This window comes from Lagopus muta, chromosome 10 (assembly GCF_023343835.1).
Source record: "Lagopus muta isolate bLagMut1 chromosome 10, bLagMut1 primary, whole genome shotgun sequence".
In the NCBI taxonomy this organism is placed as follows: Eukaryota; Metazoa; Chordata; class Aves; order Galliformes; family Phasianidae; genus Lagopus; species Lagopus muta.
This window is the reverse complement of record NC_064442.1, coordinates 18,282,379-18,306,092: the sequence shown is the minus strand read 5'-3', so window position 1 is coordinate 18,306,092 and position 23,714 is coordinate 18,282,379. Positions and strand designations below refer to the sequence as shown.

The 23,714-nt window shown below is 45.2% G+C and overlaps 1 protein-coding gene across 4 annotated transcripts in view; it reads right to left on the bottom strand.

The window, feature by feature from the left end:
* The window catches only part of HCN4 (hyperpolarization activated cyclic nucleotide gated potassium channel 4), a 144,762-nt gene that overhangs the window by 65,437 nt on the left and 55,611 nt on the right, over positions 1-23,714 (bottom strand). For all 4 annotated transcript variants that reach the window (XM_048956124.1, XM_048956125.1, XM_048956122.1 and 1 more), the window contains one exon: positions 2,698-3,121. In XM_048956124.1, the coding sequence (XP_048812081.1) occupies positions 2,698-3,121 (424 nt within the window). The remainder of the gene's footprint in view (positions 1-2,697; positions 3,122-23,714) is intronic.

The window sequence follows — 23,714 nt, the reverse complement described above, 5'->3', positions numbered from 1 at the left end:
GAGAAGTGAGATGGGGAAAGGGAGCTGATTTACTTACATTTCATTATGTTTTTTTTACAAATTCAGTACAATGAACACAAATGTATTCAATTCCTCTTCAACCATGTTATGGAAAGGAAGTCAAGTAGCAGCACTGAGCAAGTGCTGAGCTTTGTGCTGCCATAGCTACCTGTAAATCAGTATGAAGGACCCACTTTGACAACTCAAAGGCCATCAACTCACCTTTCCCTAGTGCTCTCAGATTAGAGGACAGAGAAGCAAAGCAACCAAGGGATGAGACAATAGAGCTGGAGATATTTCACTGCTCAGCTCAGTCTCCGAGCTCCTGAGTCACTCCACGGAACACATTTCTGCTTCATTTGTCTCCATCTCTCAGTGCACTTCCCGTCTGTCTGTGCTATGAATCAAATTAACCTAGTAGTGAATTCTTAAGGGCTGGAGCTGTCTCCCCTCCCCTCTTACATCTGTACAGCACCTTGCACAAAAGTCATCCCAAACTTCAATGAGCCACTGTGGCCTGCTGCAAGTGAAACATTCACAAATTATAAGGCTACAAAGACGAAGCGTGAAATTTGTGAAGTATGCACTAATACTTTTTCTCTGAGTCTGTGATGCTGGAAGGAGGAAAAAGGTTTGCCTCTGTCATGAATTAGTGTTCTGACAGCTCAGTGTGATCCAGCTATGACTTGCATGGCTGCTTCCCCTTCACATTCCCAGGAGCACGCTCTGCATTAGATCATGCTCTGCGTCAGTCTCTGCTCCAAAGCAGCATAGAAAAAATGGAAAAGAAGATGAAATTGCCTTGACCAGCTTTCCTTGTCCTGAAAATATGCTACTGGCATGTGGAGAAAGCTGCAGGGAGCTTTCTCTCTGCTTTGGAGAGCACAGAGATGGGAAAAAAATAACTAATTTTCAAGCTACTGGAAAGGTGGTGACTTCTCTCACATGAAACCTGACAACTTGTTCCATACCACATCCTTATCTTTAAATTGGAGATCGAGGTTTGAAAGGTGGAAAATTTGGTGGATAAGTAATTGGTTGAATGGTCACAGCCAGAGGGTTGTAGTCAATGGTTCTGTGTTCAGGTGAAGGACAAGTGGTGTCCCCCAGGGGTCTGTCTTGGGACCAGTATCCTTAACCATCTTTTCAATGACATCAGCAAGTTGGCTGATGGCACCGAGCTGAGTGGTGCATTTGATACGACAGAAGCAAGAGATGCCATCCAGAGAGATCTGGACAAGCTTGAAAAGTGGGCCCATGTGAACCTAATGAGATTTAACAAGGCCAAAGTGTCACACTTGGGTTGAAGCAAGCACAGATACGAGTACAGACTGGGAGAACTCCTTCAGAGTGGCTCTGCAGAGAAGGACCTGGGGTCTTGCTGGATGAAAAACTTAACATGAACCAGCAGCATGCTCTTGCAGCCCGGGATACCAACAGCTGCACTGGAAGAAGGGTGGCCAGCTGGGAGAAGGAGAAGATTGTCCTCCTCTGCCACTGTGAGGCCCCATCTGAAGTAATGCATTCAGTTCTGGGGTCCCCAGCTCAGGAAAAATGTGGAGCTTTTGGAACATGTCCAGAGGAGTACCACAAACACACAGAGAGCTGGAGCATTTCTGCTACAAAGACAGTTTGAGGGACAGTTTGGGTTTGTTCAGCCTGGAGAAGAGAATGATCTCTAAGAGAAGATGTAGGAGACTTCCAGTACTTAAAAAGAGCTTATAAGAAGGAGGGAAATCAACTTTTTACGTGGATAGATAGTGATAGGACAGGAGGGAATGGTTTTAAACTAAAAAAAGGGAGATTCAGATTAAATGTCAGGGGAAAATTTTCACTGAGAGGGCAGTGACATGTTGGAACAGGCCGTCCAGAGAAGTCATGGATGCCCCATCCCTGAAGCTGCTTAAGGTCAGGCCAGATGGGGCCCTGGGCAGCCTGATTTGGTGCCCGATTTAGTGGTTGACAACCCTGCTCATGGCAGAGGTGTTCAAATTACACATTCTTTGACGTCCCTTCCAACCAAGCCATTCTGTGATTCTATGGTTCTATGATTCTGTGTTGAAATTCCTCTGGGAACAGCACAGACTAGTGGGGCTCTTGCTTTTCACCAGACCATTATGTTTTTAAATAGACACTATTTGTCTGCAGAATGTTCTTCTTTCCTCTTCCCCTTAACACCATGCCAGAGAATTTAGAAAGCGAGAAGGCTATAAATACATAACCGAGCCATTTATTTAAGACCTAAGGATGTTAAAGAAGTTACCTGGACAAATAAATGCCACAGGTTCTGCAAACCAGCTGTCTCTAGACCTTTCCATTCTGCTGTCTCTGGACCCTTGAGTCTCTGAGGGGCCCACAACATGCTAACTGCTCCCCTCACAGGCAGCTCATAACTTCATGCTGCCTGCAGAACTCACCTCTCAGGCCATATATACATTTATTACATATATTACATACATATATACATATATTACAACCCTGAAGGAGACAGCACAGTCTCAAGTCACTAAGTAACAGTGCTGAAGGCCCTCTTGGGAACCTGCTCAAAGCAAAGCGTTACACTCCAGACACAACTCTCCAGCATCCACACCAGAACAAAGCAGGAGAATGGGCATTCAATGAAGGCACCTTTGTGGAATATATCAGCATAAGTGGACAAAAGACTTAGGATGCAAGTGCACCACAGCCTCTGCTCACCTCCTCCCACTGATGAATGTAGCGGATGAGCCGGGAGAGCCGCAGGAGCCTCAGGAGGCTGAGGATCTTGGTGAAGCGCACAATGCGCAGTGCCCGGGCTGTCTTGTACACCTCCGAGTCAATGCGGGTCTCAACTATCAGGAAGATGTAGTCAACGGGGATGGAGGAGATAAAATCCACCACAAACCAGCTCTTCAGGTACTTCATCTTGATCCTCTGTGGGTCTAGGATGATCTCTGTGTTGTCCTCCACCACAATGCCTGTTCGGAAGTTGAGGACAAGGTCGATGAGGAAGAACGTGTCCGAAACCACGTTGAAGACAATCCACGGGGTGGTGTTTTCATCCTTGAAGAAAGTGATGCCCACAGGGATGATGATCAGGTTCCCTACCATCAGCAGCAGCATGGTCAAATCCCAATAAAACCTGGACAGCGAGACAGAGACACGTGAAATTAGCTGTGGGAGAGGGAGAACAGGGAGCTCTCGTCAACACAACTGATGTACTTCACACATCTCTATTGTTGCTCATTACCTAATCTTTGCTCATCTGCCTGATGTTTTCCCAGTGCACAAGCAGCCAGTGTAATTAAGCATTTAATATCAACGGGACACCCATTTTCTGGCTGAAAATGTTCAGAGATGAATTGGGTACCTGGCTGGACAACGCTCACTGAAAAACTTTCAGTGGGCCTTCAGGGCCACCAAGAAGGCAGATATTTGAAGTTACTGCAGTGATTGCTATGAAAAGAGAGAGAGAAAACAGGTATTTGGGAGGGCTCAAAGTCAGCAAGTCAATAAAGCCTTTTGGCTTTATTTGATCAGGCCTGCTCGCTACCATCTGATCCTTCTTTAGAAGTAGCTGGCACTGACAGCATTGGCATCAGGATGGAACTAGAACCTGCTGGAATCTCTGGTGTTCTGTAGGGCTTACACTGAGCTTGGACTCTGAATTTAGCCCACACTCTGTAGATTCCTGTGCTGGACAGAAATGGTCAGTAAAGCCCAGAATCACACACCTAGCAAGAACAACATTGAACGACTGCACCATGAAGCAGTCTTCAAGAAACTTACCTTCATCTTAATGGCGAGTTAACAATAGCCAGCAGACCTTACAACAACACTCATTTTCATTTTTGAAGACAGTTTAAATAGTTCCTAGTTTATTTGTTTGGGGTTTTAAAAGATTTTCCCCACATATAAGCATAAAAGACACACAATCACATGATATTACACAATCACTGAATCATAGGAATGGGAAGGGACCTCTGGAGGTCATCCAGTCCAACCCCCTGCCAAGGCAGGTTTCCTAGAGCACAGGAGCCTTCTGTACATTGCTGCAACTCACCCAGAGTGCAGAGTGAAATTATTTCTGGATCTCATACTTTGTTGAGGAGTCTCACAAAGGACCCTCACTGCCCAACATGGTGGTGATCCAATCCCTCCCAGATGCTTCACATGTAGAGATGCCAATGCACTGTGTTCTCACCTTGCCAAGGTTCCACCAGCTCTACATTGTATGCTACAGGGCTGTTACTGTTACACTGTGAGGAATCATCAATAATTTATATTAAGACACATCTGTCACAGTGAACGAGCAACGTGCACAGAGCAAACTGATTTTCAGCCTCGGTTGCCTGTACCTGAAGATGCAACATTCAGAAAGCTGCAGCAGTTCTTCCAGTCAGTCACACAAACTAGCATGGTTGCTTATGTTCATATTATTGACTTCTTGAGCATCAAATAAGCCTAACTCCCTAGACCATAAAAAAGAAACAGCAACTGAACAGGATTAAAGCACAAGGGAGAAAACTGTGCCTTCCCTTAAGCCAGACCATCTCAACACCAGTGAAGTCAGTGTGTGATCTGGATTTACAGTGATGTGCTGCAGGAAACTGCTGGGTTTGTCGAAGAAAGGTGTGCATGTGCTGCTTGTTCATTTGTCAGACCAGCTACAATCAAAATCACTGAAATGTTTTACAGAAGAGCAGATGCGTCTCAAAGATCCTCAAAATCTAGTTTTAATAAGAATTGGTCCCCCTCAAGCCTGTGCCATGGCCCAGCTGAGCTACTGCAGAACAGCATTGCTGCAGTGAAGCATCTGCAATGGAAGGGCAGAATATGCCTCAAAAGCCCTGCCTGCATAGGCCCTCTCTCCCTAATCAGAATTTAACACTCTGAGGTACCTCTAAGGGTATTAAAGATGCCAGTGATTGCAATGGACAGACAGGGTCACAAAGCAGCACACTCACAGTTCCCAGAAACATCCAGCAGAGGCTGATGGCAACTGCCTTTTGCAGCTCTTCACTAACGAGGTTTCCTAAGATGTTCTCCGCTTCTCGCTCCCGAGGTGCCATGCAATGCTTCACTCAGTGTGAAAGCAAGGTGCTGGCAGAACTCAGCAGATAGGTCCCTGATAGGTCCATATGCTCCTAAGAGCAAGGCTGTGTCATATGGCAATAAGCATCAATACTGTGTGAATCTATGAATCTTCCTTATTAAGGCCCTGAGATGATCTTTCCTAGTCAATTAATCTAGCTAATCGCACAATAGCAGGAAGTCTGGAAGCTGTGTATGTTATTACAGAAAACAAATAACCTCCCAGCCATCTTTAATTTGCCTGCAGGGAATACAGGAGGAAATAAGCACAAAGAAAATTATTTTTCCCAAGTTTCAAATTAATGGCATGAAATAGACATGGCCAGACACGCACAGACACGAAGGTAAGTGGCCTTCCTCAGAGATCTCTGGATTCTTCTGTCTCTTTTCCCTGCGATGGCTGGTGACTTCAGTTACTAAGAAGCAACTGGGGACAGCTGCCAGGATGCTCGCAGCTCCACTAAAATGCTTTCTGTCTGACTGCAGCACTTTCTGAGCGTGGTCACACCACGGGCAGCAGCCCTGCATCCTGATCTACAGCACTTCTTGATATTTCAGTTCTTGCATCCTCACATTCCTCAGTCCCAGCCTGCAGGTGTTGATGACATACCAGTGCCCAGCTAGCCACGGGGAAGCACAATTTGCCATGTGGAGAAGCAAAGATAAAGGGCTAAAATTTGCTGCTGTGTGTTTCTTAAACCACCGTTCTCCACAAGGGTGTACTGGTGACTACAGATTACTGCCAGGCTCCCTTCCATTCTGACCATTAAACCCACCACTTACAAAACACAGAAGGTAAACTTTTATATCAAGTGCACTGCCTTCTAACAATGGGGTATCCAGAATGGCAGGGAGGAGATAACCTTTGGGCTCTAGGAAGGAGGTAGAAAAGGTTGTAAACCACCAAGGATTTGGTGTGCACATTACTCCAGCACAGTAAATTCACCTGCCTTTACAATGTAAACTTGCTGGAAGTTAAATTTCAACTAAGATTCCAGATCTCCTGAACATCCAATCTGCACACACGGTCTGACCTGCTCAGAGTGGCATCACTGGATTTACACTGAAGGGACTCTCGGGGACTGCGGTACCTCAGAGTTCTAATCCCACCCATGCAGAATTTTGTATTTACACCAAGGAACACTTTTCACTCCCTATAAATTATTGGCGAGATAGCAGAGCATGTGATGTACATAAGGGCAAGCACTGATACTAATAATCTAATGTTTCTCATACGGTCTTCCTTCCATCTAGGGATTCCACAGAGCTGACGGTGATGAAATTGGCTCCATCACACCCATCAGAGGCAGATGGAGTTAATTAGTCTTGTCCTGCAAGCAGAGAATCCACATGGCAGAACTGAGAGAATGGGATTCATCCATTGATGTCTGAGGCTCAAGGCTTGGTCCTGAACTTGATTCTTGAGCATGACCAGAGTGGAAACTGTTTACATAGCTTGGAAAAGGGTCTAAATGAGATTTGTACTACGAATATCTTCCTTTGATAACCTGACTTCTCTTTTCCCATTTTCAAAAGCTTACAGAAAAAAAAATAATAGATTCACATCATGTATTGTTTTATTAGAGCTGACTCAGTGTGACTGAGTAGCTTGCAGCATGGGGAACAGCCAGCACGATATAAGCCAGATGTTTTGCTTGCACATACTTGTTTTTAATACTACATCCAAGTCTACGCCACTTCTTAGAGCTGAAAGTCCCATTTTAACATGTACCACAACCTCTGAATGGTTAATTCCTAAATAGCTGCAACAAAATATGTGTAAGAACTAACGTGGGCAAAGGCACTTCCAGACCATGTGCTCTTTGAACATGTTTGGTGACACATAGCTGATGTGAAAGTATGAATTTGTAGGTATTACTTTGTGGGTGTGGATGAGGGAGTTGGATCAGTTTTCTGTTCTGTCTAGTGCCTAATTTAACAGCAGACAAGGAATATTGCTTTTGGATGTAACCCTTATTAAATAAACCTTGATTTTTAACATCTATTCTACGATGCAGTGTAACCAGTTATAGTGCATGAGCTCAGGAAGGATAGTGACCGCCGGACTGAAAATAATGAATTGCAGAGGTTAGCCTGGTCAGCACCGCTGCGTCGCCCTGGTGTTCAGAGACTTTCCCTGAGTGGGGCACATTTGTGGCCTTAACTTCTGTTCTCGCTCAGTAGTGGTTGTGCTGTCAAGAGAAAATAGACTTGGGCAACCTCGCCTCTAAATTAACAAGGCTTTTTGGATGTCTGCAGCTTCTGCTGTAAGGCAGCCAACTCGGGGTTGAACTGAGGAGCTGCCTGACAGTGCGTGGAAAGGAGGCAAAAATAACAACGCATCTAACTGAAAATGCCAGGGAGCCAGGATATCCTCACCAATGGAATCTAGCTCAGACTCTGTGCCGAACCTCCCCTACCTTACAAGAGCACATCTTTGATGAACGTAGCACACTTGTACCAGAAGCAAAGACAAATCCAATCGCCCCAACAAGCCCAGGCACACTGACTTAGAGCTCACTCAGGAAACAGAGTGCCACCTACTGAGTCACCAGCCACGTCCTGATCCTCTGCTCCGCACAGGGAGGGATTGCTGTGTGATTCCTTCAAAGAATTGATGAAAATCTGCCCTGTTCTGCAGAGCGGCAGCTCCCTTCCCCCTCCAGCTGCATGCTGAATGATGCACTGCTGCGCTCACCAGCAACTACCCTGACAGGAGCGAGGTCGCACTTTAATTCCCAGGACTGCTAGTGGGGCTAGAAATAGAAATCATCTTCTGTAAAGAGCATTAGTGGATGTCAGTGTGGCTGGAGCAGCAATGGTGGGAGGAGAGTTTACTCCAGAAGTCAGCCATTCTCGTAGGTAACATCACCAAGGAGAGAGAGAAAAGCTGGGGGAGATCCTTCCCTGGCTTTGGAAGCACTGCCGCTTCCAGATACGAGCAGGTGCATTGCTACTGGAGAGTTACAAACTTTGCATTATTCACAGAGATAATAGGAGGAATGTGGTGATTCACTGCTCCTGAACACACCAAAGGACACTTCAATAGCTACCGAGTCCACAGATTCACTTGCTAGAAGTGAATTTATTCACAGTGATTTATTCAAATACCTGTGCACTTGAAAACCTCTCTGAAATGAAAATGCACTTTAAAAAATTAAAAAAAAAAAATCAAACGATTTACAGAAATATTCTGTGCTATATAATGGGATATGATAAGGGGAACCTGTTTAAAGAGTAAGACAAACAGCTTTAATTCCTTCTATGCAATCTATGCAAATAATATGCATCCCCCGCCATCCCTGCGAGCGCTGCACATTAGCCATGCACTGCAGCACGAGGCCAAGAGCTGTGCAGTGTCCCAGTCTCCTCGGGCTGCATACTTCAGCCTCCCTATCCATTGTTCCCTATGCAGATGCACAGAAAATAAACAGTGGAGATACAGCCAGAGCTGATACAGCAGCGAAGGGCTACAGCCAGATTACCTCTGGGTCTGCCGGAGATGCTCCAGCTATCTCCTCCAGCTGACAGTGAGTGGCACAGACTGCTGGCAGTCTGAACTGTTCATCTTCCTTTGGAACTTCGATGCCACAGTCATAAGGATGCCTCAGCTGAGTACTGAAGAGTAAGGGGTATCAACGAGTTGCTAATACAATTCTGCAAGTGATTAGCTTTCCCATCAGGAGCAAGAGGACTATTAGCTTGTCATGAATGTTAAGTGCTTACATAAGCAGGTGTATGATTAGGGACATCTCACTGTACAGCATACGCTGCAAAGGAGGTGTATGCCTTGCAGCACTTTCATTTCAGCTGGATTTCTTAAAACTCGTGCTGTGTTTGATAAAATCTTCATCGAATTCAACTGTCAGTTTTACTTGAGGCAAGATATTTTCTAAGGTCTCAATTTAGCCTCTCACTTAGATTATCTCCAATCTACACAATTGCTCACCTAATCTCCTCTGACTGCTGCAGAATTCCATACATGCTCATATTATTATCTTAAAATATAATTACGTGGATTTTGGTGAGTGGAAAATTAAGAAAGCCACTGCTTATGCAATAGTTTTCAGATGGCATTTGCAATCCGAGCAAAGTAGGGTATTAGCATTTTACTGCTTCTCTATCATCAATTTTTAAATCTAACACTTCACTATTAAACTATAATCAACAGCCTATATTTTTTCAAAGTAATGGCCCCACGTGAATTAGACCAACAGACCTAAGAAGGCAATCATCCTACATTACAAATAGATAGACTATAAGATATTAAAGATTTAAGTGACTGATTCAGAAATATGATTTAGAAAATATGGGTGCCTAGCTTCAAAAGAGGCTCCTAGTCATGACTTATCCTATAATTTGTGGTAACAGCAAAGGGGAAATTTCCATTTTCTTTCATTGCTGAAATATAAATATACACATTACTTAGTGATACTCTTATTCCAGTTATACCATCTGACAATTTGCAAACAAGGCATTTGAGGCACTGATGCATTTACCGTGGTGTAACACAGCACATTACGAATTATTTCCTTTCTTTAGCTTAGAAAGCATAATGCATGATATTAATACGAGTGAAATTATTAGTTCTCTGACAGAACCTCCAGTACACTCACACTATTAACAGGCTTCTCAAAGTGATGAACAGTTGCAGTACAGAGATTTTTACAGGAGGACTCAAAAGAACTGAGGACGAGCAGACCTTGTGTCAGTGGCAACCTACCAGGACAGTGCAATGCTCTGAACAGAGAGGGTGTTTGGTAGCTGCTGGCACAGTGCCTGCTGCCAGAGCGGTCAGAGCAGAACACGGGCAGCGTTCACCCTGCTGTGATGGGGAAGGCCTTGGACCTTGCACTTCCCACTGCTTTGGACAAGCTGCAAAATGCAAGGTGAGCTCATGAGCAGGTGAGTTGCCTTTTTCTTCAAGTATTAGCTAAGAGAAAATGGCAAAGCCTTGCACAGATGCTGGCCTCTGCAGAGGGGGAGGATACATTGCACGGTGGTACCTCCAAAACATGTCACTCCACGAAGCTCTGCTGGATAGCTGGGACACTCAGCCCTGCCTGCAGGAGCTGCCACCACGAAGCAGGCTGCCTCACAACAACCACATTTACCAGACAGAGGCACTTCCACGGCCTCCATCCAGCACCAGTCAGTTCAAAACAGGCTTTGTCAGCCAAACTCCCTGACTTTGTCGGAACAACTTCATTCTCTTTAACTACTTCCATCTCAGAAAACCCAAGCACTATAATATTTGCACTGAAGTGAACCAGTCGTGAAACAAAGCCACATTAAGAGGAGAACTGTTCGAGCATGTGGGAAACAAATAGAACCTTATCCAAAAAAGCTGCTGATATCCCTTCTCTAAGTGTATTTAACTTTCATTCAGGGAAGCAAATGATAGAGTTTAAATGACTTGGCTAGGCAAACAGCACGCTAACCACTAGATAGTGCTAGCCTTCACTCGAGTTCCTCCCAGAGCAGCAGTGAACCGTACAGCAGAGGCATCACTGAGCTCAGTTACAGCCTGAACAAACGTTGCAGGGTGTTGTTCCATCCCAGCCTGAGGCACAGCAGGACAGAGGCTGCAGTGGTGCTGCCTGGACTGCACGTGTCCTAGGATAATGACACTTCTGGACATCTAATCTGCAAAGTCAACATCCATCGTCTAATCCTACAGCATGCTTAATAGAAATTGCACCAGCATTTTCAAGGGGTTTGTGTGCAATCTGCCATTCAATAAATGTGTTGAAATGCTTACACCTCCTGCTTGGCACGCAGACATGCTGTATCACACAGAAACAATATGCTCCTGAATTTCATCTCCAGCAGTGCTGAAACACAAACATGGAACGAGAACAAGAAAGATCACACTGGATTTTGCACTACTTTGGTCAATCGACCACTTTCCTGAAGCACGCTGCCTTCCTGCCTGCTGATTTCTGCCTAGCAAATTGAGCAGTGTTTTAAATCTACACTTGGGATCTTCCCTGAGAGGTAAAAATAAACACACAGGCAGTAACAGGGGTTGCTACACGAGGCCTCGTTTGTGCCGGCTCTAAACTTGGAGTACTGAGGCCTATGCAGAACACATTTCTGACCAAAAACAGCATTAGCAGTATTTTCTCGCTTGCTGTTACTAGCACACAGACAATTCCCTTGTATGAGCTGCGAGAGCAGTGAGATTTGGGGGGTTTTACTGTTTGGAAGGCTTATTCCCTCTCTTCTTTGAGGGCCTAAACAATTTACTGTTCTCACAACTCCGTTGCCCAGGATGAGGTGATCAAAGATATAAATTGTTATGCAGTGGGAGTTCATTGCCAGGAGTGGCTGGAGATACCACTGGGAAGATAATACAGTACAGATTCAGCAGGAGATTTATAAGCACAGGTTTCCTGGAGATGGAAACCAGCCCAGCGCAACCGCTGACAAACCAGGCTGTAGCCTGGCTGGCTGGCCTCCTCTCACCCCTGCAGGTACATTGGAACATTTCAACCTCCCTGCTGAGCGGGAGGAGTGGACAGATTACACAGCAGCTGCTGGTGGTCTGGGATTGCTTCCTACACCACGCCAGTGCACAAGTCATGCACTTTGAATCATTGCCTTGGCTTGGAGGCGGCCTTAAAGATTATCTAGTTCCAAGCCCTCTTCTCCATGCTCTTCTCATCAGACTTCATCAGAAGAAGCCTGCCACACCACATTCTCATTAAGTACAATTTTCTATTTATAGCATTTAAACAAGCCTGCAGGAACCCTCTTGCTCATGGCACAAAGTCTAAGCCAGAGAGCTTAACCTTCTCTTCACATCCCACCATACTGCACTTAGAAAAAAAAGTCTCAGTTCCCTCTCCTCTGCTCCCCATGCTGAACCCCGAAGGTTTTCAAGGAGTTAGATGTGTACTGATTTCATAGCATCCATTATATGTGAGACTGACATGCTAAGGGCCTGGTGATGCTGCATTGTTTGATCTTCTGAATCTCTCGCTTCTATGAATATGGAGAAGTTCCTTTTTGCTTGCTGTCCATTGATCCAGACATTGACTCTTCTATGTGTGCATTTGTCTCTGATGATTTAATAATGAAAAAGACCAATAAAAAGACCTTACTGAGAGAAAGAAGGAAGCCCCTTTAGGGGGACCTATTGCCATGGAAACACGCCATATGTTGTTCTTGTAGGGAACGGGCAGATCAATAAGGGCTGCAGCTTCCAAGTCATCATGAATTTGTTGTGGAATGCAAAGGACTAAAGCAGAAAGACACGCAGAAACTGTGATGAAGTTCAGGCCCTGGCCTGTATCCAAGGTCTAGCATGACTCAAATTCAAATGTTTGGGCAGTGTGTTTCAAACATGGATCTGCACTAGGGACTGAGTTGATTCACGCAGGGTGTGAAGGGAGGGCTCAAGACAGGCCATGTTCTCATCTGGGAGCAACATTCTGTCACAGCAGTTTGCACAGACAGGGTACTGTACCTTGCTTGAAGGCTCACAATCAGGGGAAGCACTCTTGATCTCTGACTGTACGGTGGTGGGCACTTGCCAGAGGGCTAAAACAGGAAAATTCCTGGAGATAGATTCTGATGCATTCGCCCAGACAGAACTGGTAAGAAAAGAGACTTTTATTCAGGTGGTTGGTTGCACTGAGTACCTTGAGCCTTCTCTTAGTGTAAGGTAAGGACCTGTATAGGATGTGCACAGGTGGACCTTTTACAACAAGTGGCTGAGCTGCAAGAAACAAAGGCTCCTTAGCATCAGAAGTGCTGAGAGAGAGAGAGAGAGAGAGGTTGTTCAGTAATCATATTCCAGCAATAGGCATGAGGAGGAGGCACCTTGGTCCCTGTTGACTGAAAAAGAACCCAACAGGACTCCATTTCAGTCTCCATCCTCCAGCTTCACTATCAAAAACAAATATATAGTCATGAATGTCACTGGGAGCTGGAACATGGGCAGAATCAAAGAATTCTATAAAGCCCTGGGAGCACAAGTGAAAAATATGGGTGCTCGAGTCATCTGCTTTACAATTTTGCCAGGTAGAAGAAAGAAGAAAGCCAAAAATACATGTTTAATGCATATCAATTCCTGGCAACATGGCTGGTGCCAGTGCAAGGGTTTTGGTTTTTATAACAATGGGACTTTTTATGAAGATTATAACCTGTTAGGGGAGGATGGAGTTCACCTATCTAGAAGGGGCAGGGCAATCATTTGCAGCAACAGGCCAACCCAGTGAGGTGGGCTTTAAAATGATGAACTTGGGGGGTGAAGTCCAAAATGGCATTGCTTACATCATAGCAACAGACAGGGGAATAAGCCAAGTCAACCAGAGCAATGACAACTGTTCCTTAGCTGCCTCCCATGACACAAGCCAGAAGGCCACCCACCCCAAGGGTGTGCATAGCCATGAGGGATCACCTTGCATCCCTCTAGAGAAAGCTGGCTGCTGGAAAGAAGCTCTGAGAAGGACCTGAGTGTTGGACAAATGGTTGGCCATGAGTCAGCAGTTGTTCCTGCAGCCAAGAAGGCCAATGGTACCCTGAAGTGCATTAAAGGGAGCATGGCTAGCAGGTCAAGAGAGGTGATCCCCCTCATCTGCTCTGCCCTGGTGATGCCTCATTTGGAGTGCTGTGTCCAGTTCTGGGTTCCCCACTTCAAGAAAGGCAGGGAACTTCTTGAGAGTCCAGAGGAGGGCCACAAAGATGACTGGGGGCCTGGAGTGTTTCCCTTATGAGGAAAGGCTCAGAGACCAGGGACTGTTCAGGCTGGAGAAGTGAAGAGGGAGGATCAATGCTTACAAATATCTAATGGCCGAGAGTCAAGTGGATGGGGCCAGGCTCTTTTCAGCACTTCCCAGCAACAGGACAAAGGGCAATGGGCACAGACTTGAATATAGGAAGTTCCATACGAGCATGAGGAAAAATTTCTTTACTTTTAGAGTTATAGAGCACTGGAGAGGGCATATCTCCTCATCTGGGGATATTCAAAACCTGCCTGGGTGCTTGCCTGTGTAAACCTGCTTTAGCAGGAGGTTGGACTTGATGATCTCCAGATGTCTCTTCCACCCCTTACGATTCTGTGACCTCTGAACTGCCTCAAAAAGCAAGCATTTTGGACCTAAGTTTTAATTTGTGCCCAACTATACAAAGGAAAGGGACAATTTTGTTGAGTGTTCTGACTGCAATTTCTTTGAGACAGGTAGACATTTCAAAGACTACTTGTATGAATCCTATATTTCAGCCCTAGCTGCCATAGTATTAACAGCAACTCACACAAGATTCAGTGCTGCAGGCAGAGATTTTACACAGAATCATAGAAACATCTGAGTTGGAAGAGATCATCTAGCTCAACTGCCCTGCAGTGAACAGGGATGTCTACTGTCAGGTCAGCTGCTCAGAGCCCTGTTCAGCTTGACCATGAATGTCCCCAGGGACAGGGCATCCACTACATCTTTGGGTGACTGGTTCCAGTGCTTTACCACCCTTTTTCATTACATCCAGTCTAGACCTCCCTTGTTTCAGTTTGAATCTGTGTCTCTCCTGTGCTGAGGACTCCACACCTGGACACAGCAATTCAGTGAGGTCTCACCAGTGCAGAGCAGAGGGGAAAGATCACCTCCCTTAACCTGCTGGCTGTGCTTCTTCGGGTGCAGCCCAGGATACACAGAGATGACACAGACGTATGAATACATGTTTACCTGTTCAGAGTAAACATTACTGAAAAAGTGACAGAGAACATACGACACCAGCTGACATAACATGCATCTTCCCCCAACTTAGCATCTTGTTGAGATACAGGGATGACAGGATTGTTAACTATCTTGTACTAACACAGCTTTCTTGACATAATATGAAGATAAAGAAGTCAGTCTCGCTGCTAGGAACCCAAACTTACAAAAACCAAAATAGGGCGGAAAGATTATATGAGTCATATCTATCAGAATCACAGTTCAGAAAGTGGAGGACACAATTCTGCTTTCTGCTAGCTGTTATTTTGCATTGAATTGACAAATTCGTGCTTACAAGCTCTGTGGTAGTCCACAAAGAGGTGGCAACTGCATGCAGCAATCAATTAAGTAATCTGTCAGACTGAGAAAAAGACTTGCAGCCATCTGAGATGCTTAAAATGTTCCTCCTAAGTGTTCATAGAACCACCAAGTTGGAGAAGACCTCCAAGACAGCCTAGTTCAACTGCCCACCACTTACCATCACTAAATGCTGCTGCTTAGTACTGCTTCTACATGTTTCTTGAACACCTCCAGGGACAGTGACTCAACCACAGCCCTGCGTGTCCTTTTCCAGCACCTGACCACACTTTCAGAGAAGGAATTTTTCAGCATGAAGCGTCAGCCTAAGCCTTTCTGTGGGTAAGAGAAGTTGGGGTGGGGGAGAGTGAGACATGCAAGAAGATAATGTGATAATGACTAGGTGTATCTCAGTTTCAAAGGCAAAAAATACTTCTCCATCCAAACTCCTTCTGGTTGCCAAGATCAGACTCTTGTTTGCACTGAGTTAGTCAGGCTGGACTGGAGCACAATCAGCTCACAAAAAGACTAAAGCTGCTGGGACCCTGGGGCTATTCAAGTATCCAAAATCCCAGAAAAAAGATGAATCACCTTCTAAAAATGCAACACTTAAGAAAAAAAAAAAGTCCAATTGCCTCTGATTATTTTGGGTCTCAGAAGAAACAGTGCTAAGGCTATGCTTATCTAAGGCATCCATATAAATCCACCATCCCCTCCAGACACCGGGTGCTGAATTAATTGCTGCATGCACAGAAACAGTGCAAAGCTCACAAGGGATTTCTGCCTCTTGATCTCAAAACACACTATGGGAGGTAGCTGTGTCTCACCATTGTCATCTGCTAGCCAAGGAAACTGAGGTATGGAGAAGCACTCACTTCTTTAGGGCCTCTCTTGCACACAGATATACAGGATAAAAGAAAAAAGGCCAGGAATCCCAACATCCACCCCAGTGTCTGGAGGGCATCAGCTTAAATCGTCCACAAAAAAGGCAGATTCTTCTGTGCTGTGCTCCAAAGCCCTTTTCAGTTTCCCAGAAACTATTATTTGATGTCCCTACAAACATTTCTGCATTGAACAGACTAAAATGAGGAGATTCAGCAGAATTTCAAGCAGGAGACTTGTGGAAAACAAAGAGGAGGATCAGGTGTATGCTCTGAGAACAGAGAACAGAATACTCATGAACTTTGGACAGTCAAGATACACTCTCCCTAGAAAAGATGTGGTCAGATTCCTTCCTCACCCAAAGACGATGCTCTAAATCACAAGTTATACTACATATCAAAAATTCAGTGGCCAGATTTGGGCATGTCAGGCCTTTCTCCTCATGCCACATTGGTTGGAACCCGTTTAGCTTTCCATCTTCCTACAAGGCACAGAGCTCAGTATGTAATGCTGCTGTATGTGCTGGCATATCTCAGCATTTTCACTGAGCACATACCTGGCTTTTGTCAAGAATCACGACATCGATGGATCCGTCCAGCACTCTCCAGGACACCCTGCGAATTTCTGACGTCTGATCTTTCACGGAAAGGTCTTTGTTGTGTGGTGGGGATCCTCCTTATCAAAGCTGAGATTCACACTGCAGGGTCTCAGTGACCTCTCTACCCCTGCGTTCATATTAAGAAACCTTCCTGAGCGAGCTGCAGTCCCTTCTTTTTTCACCATTCACAATGCCCCTAACAATCAGTGGAGCTCACATAAATGCCTCTCCATAAAAACAATACAAAACAGGCAAACGCTGTTGTAAACAACAGCAACTTGTGGTGCTTCTGCTATAACACTGAGGGCTGTTCCTCCAATATGTATAGTACTTTTCTGCCAGAGGCATCCACACAAACAGTGATGGGAACCATTAAAAAATGCTTAGATAAATCTTTCCAGTATGGTCTGGGCTTGGTCTGTTCTATTTATGTCAATGGAACACAGCCACTGAGCCCTGGGGGAGTTAGTGCCAGCCCTAAATCATTTCTTTGATTAATTGTTCTTGGGAAGGAAGAATTCATTAAGCATTCAGCTCAGCAATTAGAAATAAATATATTTTTAGACTGAACAACTTGCCAGAAACAAGTTGTTTCAGAAATATATTCTAATTGATGCAGCCCATTTTCCATCAACGCACAACAAGGCTTCATTGCCCCTCCTAAGGCAGAGGAACATTGAGGAAGAAGGTAGAGCAGTTCTGTCCTTTAGGAGCCAGTTGTGCCATCTACACAACTCCAGTTCATATTCTGTGAGTAACTCTCTAGAAAATAAAGTAGTTTCCATGTATATTAGTTTTCCATACATAAAATGGGAATAACTATTCTTCCTATGCTGCAAAAATATTACAGTGTTATTTCTACCAACAGCTGGAACAGTGTAGTTATGCTAGTGATGAAAAACCAGCAAATAGTAAAAAAATGCCATCTACATTTGCACTTAAGTAACAGGGCTCTCAGAGTCAACAAAATGAATGTGAAGTAACAATCTCTGTAGCTTTTTGGACAGCACAGAATCCAGGTGTAAGTGAAACATGCAAGTTGTTTGCTGACACACCAATCGATTACCAGAAGAACAGTGGGATGGGTCAGTGATAATTGAGAACTCAGTCCTGCCTATTTCAGGTGCAGATCCCACTGACAGATGAAGTGTAAATCTGTCTGTTAAATCTGCCTGGTTCGGTTTTACATCAGTCATTACAAACCCTGAACCTGCCTATAGATAAGCTGATAGCTCACAGCAATGTGCAAAAGAAGAGCAAAAAGAACACTTTCTCTCGGTTGCTGCCCATGCAGAACCAGATGGACAAGGGCTGCAGGTCTCTCTCCAGCAGAGTTGTTTATGAGCAACACACTGATACTGCATAGCAGGAGCTCATCACAGACCTCTATTAGCAGTGCTTGGTGAGGACAGGGCCTATTCAAACCAAAATGCAGAGGAGCACGTGCAACTCCAAGATGAGCAGTGTAGCAGGTGCAGGTGCTGACTTCACCTTTGCTTTCAGAAGGAGCAGGGATGTGTTCACGTATTGGGCTGCATTTCAGTAACGCTTGATTAAGTGAATTCTACGTTGTTGTTTTCTTCTTTCAATTTTTTAGTGAATGTGGTTCTTCTGTTTAAGACAGCTTTGTGTGAGGCCTGCTCCAAAAGTAACACCTCCTACTTTATGATACTGGCCCATGACATCACGGTGGATGTTGGTGATACAGCAGCAGAAGCTGAACCTTCTCATCAGCGTTTCATGACATTTTGTTGCCGTGTGACTGCAGCAGAGGGGCACTCTGACAGAACGGTGTCTGACAAGGAAGTGTAGATGAAGCAAAGGTGTGGAATTGAATTCCTCCACATGGAAAAAAAGGCAGCCATTGACATTCACTGACACTTGCTGAGATCAAACAGTGGACATGAGCACAGTGGGGGAGTGGGAGGTGTTTCACCATGGCAGTAGCTACTGTGGTTCACCTCTGCTGGAACGGACTTTTACGAGCGTGGCACGCAGCTCTTGTTCATCACTGGCTAAAAGGCAAAGCTAATGATGGTGACTATGTTGAAAAACAGTGCTCTGTAGCTGAGAGTTTGCTCTATCTGTGTTATTGTGCTCTTCGTATCCCTTGTAGTTTCAATGGAAATAAATAGGAGGCATTACTTTTGGAGTGATCTTACATAGTAATACAAAATCTAGCGGTTTCCTCACCATTCTTTCAAATTCATCTCACCAGCAATATATATGATGTGACTCAGTCCAACTGGCTGGCACTCAGAGATTGCAAAAAGGCTGCAGGAGAGAAGATGGTTCTGTGATTAAGGTACCTGGAAGGATGCTCAGCAAGTCACTTCATGCACTCCCTTGCCCCATTGTTAACAGGTGCCCAAGAACATGCAGGAATCTGGATTTTCCACTCTTTGATCCTCCTCTGTCAGGCAGAGATGATATAGTTCACAAATGAGGGGGGCAAAATTACCTGAAAACTGCAAAACTCTCATATGCTACAGCAGTGTGACCGTGTGGCACAGGGGAGAGGGAACCAGGAGAAGTAGCTTCAAAAGTTAAATCTGAAAGCAGATTTCTGAGCCTTCACTTGATCATCTCTGTGCTCAGAAGAGGAGGCAGAAGGTCCTTCCACTTGTGTCCAGGAAAAGTAAGTTGCAGATTAGTTCTGCTCTCAAGTACATCCAAAAACATTTTAGCTCATTAGACATTCAGATTGTAAATTAGGGATCTCCTCTATGAAAGACATCACTGAATCAGAAATAGCTATTTTGTGGGCGACAAGCAGAAAATTCAGTGCTCTAAAATACTTCCTCACTAAATCCTGCTTTCAAGATCCTCTCCACAAACACCAAAATGTGAATGTAATCTCTTATCTCTCCCTGTGGTGTGATATCAGCAGGTCAGGCAGTGCTAGACACTGCCCATATGTGCCTTAGTGATATGTATACAGGAGGCCAGAAGTAGCTCTGAGGAAAGAAGGTGATTCCCAGTGTCACCCCAGTCGTTGCAATGGATTCTCACCAAGGAATTTTGCTCCATATGTCCTCTGATAAAAACTAATTTCAAAGAAATGTTGATATATCTTTCTGTATCCACAAGAGCTCCGAAGTGTGGGAAAATAATTCCATCCAGAATTACAGAAAAGCTATAATTGGGGTGAAATACAGCAATTAAGCAGTACCCACAGAACAAAGCATAGCTACAGCTTCAGGGCATTTGAACTGTATGGGAATGTGTCACCTGGCTCTCTATCAAGACTGTTCCGTTCATAGCTGTGGATTTGGAAGGACCAGGGCAGTTCACATTACTACAGAACTAACTTGTTTGGAGTATTTTTGCACCTGGAGGTGTAACCAACCATGTCTCTTTTCTCCTATCTGGCCTACAGTATTCAAGTATCCAAGCTTGGGCAGGTACAAGTTTCCATTTTCCAGTACTCACCTGAAAAAGGGTCTCTTTCCCCAGAAGCCAGCAGGATGTGTATGGAAAGCAGGCCTACAGCCTACTTGTGGGACAAGCTGAGGAAATGTGAATGACTCAGTCAAGGCATCTTGTTCGGCTCTTTCACAGCCTGTCTCTCTGCATCTTATCTAAAAAGACTAGAAAGAAACGCTGATGGCCTGCCATTACTGAGAAAATATGTGTGTGATGATTACACTAGAAGAAGTGCTTAAGAACAGCTCAGCCTTGTGAAAATAATACCCTACAACAGCTGCCAAAACCTAAGTCCCAGAGGGGTTACAGCTCCCAGCTCCCCGAGTCGTGCGTGACTTCCATACATCAGTGCCTCCAACGGCGATGCTCCCGGATGGACGCTGCCCTTCCTCTCTGCAGACAAGGGAACGCCTCTGTTGTTTGCCATCCACCGTGGGATGCCCTGCTTGCAGAGAGGGTTGTGCTGATACAGGGGAATGAGCTTTTGGGAAAATTCACAGCTTTTCTACCTTACTTAATTTCAACAGCAGAACACCGAGAACTGGAGAGACACCTCAGGTGCTTTAGGAAGAGGAAGAGCAGAGATGGTGGTGGGCTGGATGTGGGAATCATGAGGTGCTGCATTATTAGACGCGTTCCCGATGCTATGTATTAATTTTCAAAGCAGACTCATTCACACACACATAACACATCCACCCACACACCGTAATGCTTAGACAGACACAAAACCATCCAGCAGCCAATTATTTGGGGTGGGAACAGCTTGCAATAGCTCATGATGAAGCTTAGCCTTAATTCTACTCAGCTAGAGAGGCTGGGAGCTGTGCACTGGTCTCCTGACTGACTGCAGATCGCAGAGCAGGGCAGATGATGTCAAGGCAAATCTTTTTTTGTCTGCAGTGCAGATTTTACCATGTGAGTTTACTTGCAGATGAGGTTTCCAGATTCCTCGTCCAAAAGCACAAGCCACAGGCCATAGTCACATCTGCCACTGTTTGCCTAAAACCCTGTTCATGCTGCAAAAGGAGCACACAGCCAGTGAAGCTGCCCTTGTCTGGAAGTCTGTTGAAAGTCCAGCTTTGGAAAAAGAGAGTCATAGATCAACGTATGTAGCAAAAGCAAAAACCAGGCACTTTCCAAAGCAGTCAGGGCTGAGCCAACAGTCCCTGACAAATGTGGGGTGCTATTTAATGCATGGTGCAAGCCCCTCAGTTGCTCCCTAAACAGCATGCATACACAGTTGTCAACCAAGGCTGCCATGACCTGAAGCACACCTGGTTTCACACTAAAAAGCAAGGGCCAGAACAGAACATCCAAAACATTTGGCACTTAGTGCTGCTCGGATGCTATTTTCTAAAGCTGCCACACCAGAGGAAAGGACAGACACCTCCCAGCTCCTGTGCCAGACCGTCCATTTGCAAGTGCCTACTAAAGTCCAGTTGTGAATCCCATCAAAGAGGGCAACACGCCTTCCAGTATACATGAACACTGAAGGAGAGTTGGAGCAGCATCTCCAAACCCCCTGCAGCAGCTACATAACTCTCCTTACAGACACGCACAAAAAGGAAAAATTAACCTTGTTTCCCTTTGCTGTCCAAGCTTTTCTCCTACGCTTTTACAGCCTGCTTCTAAACATGCCACACAATACAGCATTGTACATGGAACTGTAAAAGTGCTCACAATCAGTTTCCTTTTTAAAAGAAGACAAAGGAAGCAACATTCTGAAATCACCTTACAGTTCCTGGATCTCCTCATTTCTGTGCTCCTAACAACAGATGGACAAGAGAAGTAACAGTACACAGAAAAGTGTAATCGGGAGGAAATACACAAGAAATTGCCTTGTAAATATTAACAAACCCTTGCCGACCTCTGCTCTGGCATCTTTTGTTATGTTAAAATGCTTTAAGAGTCGTGAAGCATCTTCCGTGGGCCCTAGCAGTACAATTGTCAAACCTGGAGAAATTCAGGCACAAAGAGTGTTCCCTTCATGTTGCTCAGAGGGTCAACCAGATGCCTGACCTGCCTTCCAGCCTCTCCTTTTACCTGGTACACACTGTTCATGATTCCAAGAGAGCCTGCTGCTGACTGAGCGTGGAAAAATGACACAAGTGGCTTTGTGTTGGTATCACTGAGAACAGATCAAGATCTGTGATCTCGACTGGTCCTCCCCCTCCCCTTTCCAGTAATTCACAGAAAATTCGAGATGGAAAAAACCATTCCTCATGTTATTAATGAAAGTCTCACTTGTGCACCGTTAGGCATGGATGCACGTGCACAGCAGCCCCACTGCAGAAGAGACCTTGTGCAGGGTAGCACTGATGTTAGCAGGGTGAAAGTTAGCACCTTGCCCTGCAATCACACGCGAAGCCCCGGCTGGCAGGAAGGGACTTATTAAAGTGGAGTCCCTGAGTCTTGGGAATGCAGCAGTTATCTCCCTCACAAGCTCCAAAGCGCTGATAACTTTGCAAGATGTTTCTTTCCCACACCCAGGCCAATCCAATTGCGCTTCACCAGATTTTCCATCCCCCAGATTGTAACAGTGCTCTGCAGCTCCTACCAGGAAAGAAGAGCCCCAGCAGGGCCGCTCTGCACGCAGCCTTACTGGAGCTGTGAGCAGGGTGAGGAATTACTCAGTGCACAGCTACTGATTTCCTGGCAGTCACGAGAGCCCTAAGCACAGATGTGAAAAGAAAAAAAAAAAGTTACAGTTCCTATGCTAGAATCAAGCTGGCAACCTGCAGCACATCTCCTGCCTCTGCGCTCTTTAACAATAGATGCATAAACACAGACAACCTCGCCATTCAAAGAAGCAGAGATTTAAATCCTTCATTAGCACATTTGGAGAGTCACCACAAACGAGATTAGCTTTTGCTCATCGCTGGGGAAGCGGCTGTGTCCCTATAATGCCCAGTGGTGGGCCCTCCAGCTGACCTTGGAATTCCCCTCTGATGCTCATCTGCTTTGCTCTCACTGGCACTGTCTTCTCCTGCTGCATGCAGCACCTCTCAAAGAGCAGCAGCCTGGTTTACTACAGCCTTGTGCAGATATGAGGTATGTGTGCCCATATTTGATGTCAGTCACTGTGAGTATCCTGCACGGAATGAATAATTTCAGTTTGCAAAGGGACTTCCTAGGTAGCAAACCACTCAACAAGGAAAAGGGTCAGAAAAAGGTCCCTATAACAGCATCTTGTTAGCCCAGCACATATCTTCTCTCTTTTCTGTATTTCTGGAGTCCTAACTGCTTTGTCTGCTGACAAAACCCAGGTTTTAGTGCTGTCAGCACTGCAGAGCCGCACAGAGCCAAGCTGTGTTCTCATCTGCCTTCATCACCAAGAAAACTGCCCACTTAAGCAAGGATACCTGAGCAGTCCTTACTGCTCGTCATATATAAATCAGCTTTCGTTTGGAGACCCTGGAACAAACTTGCAGTGCTGCCTGGCCAAGAACCTTGTCTCTATTTGCAGGCTGAAAAGCAACTTGTTTTACAGCCACCACACTAAGAAATACTCAGATAATGTGGGAATGAGCACCGTATTTCCGCTAGACAAAGAGGTTATCTAAACATTTCTGAGCAGGACTTAAATCAACTGCACTCACCGTAATAACTGCCTCCTTTATAACACGGGGCAAGTAAATCTCACTCAGATGTACACCACTCCACGCCAACAAGGCAATGATGTCACCAGCCAGATGCTGCCTGGTTTGAGAGATGGCTGGGGA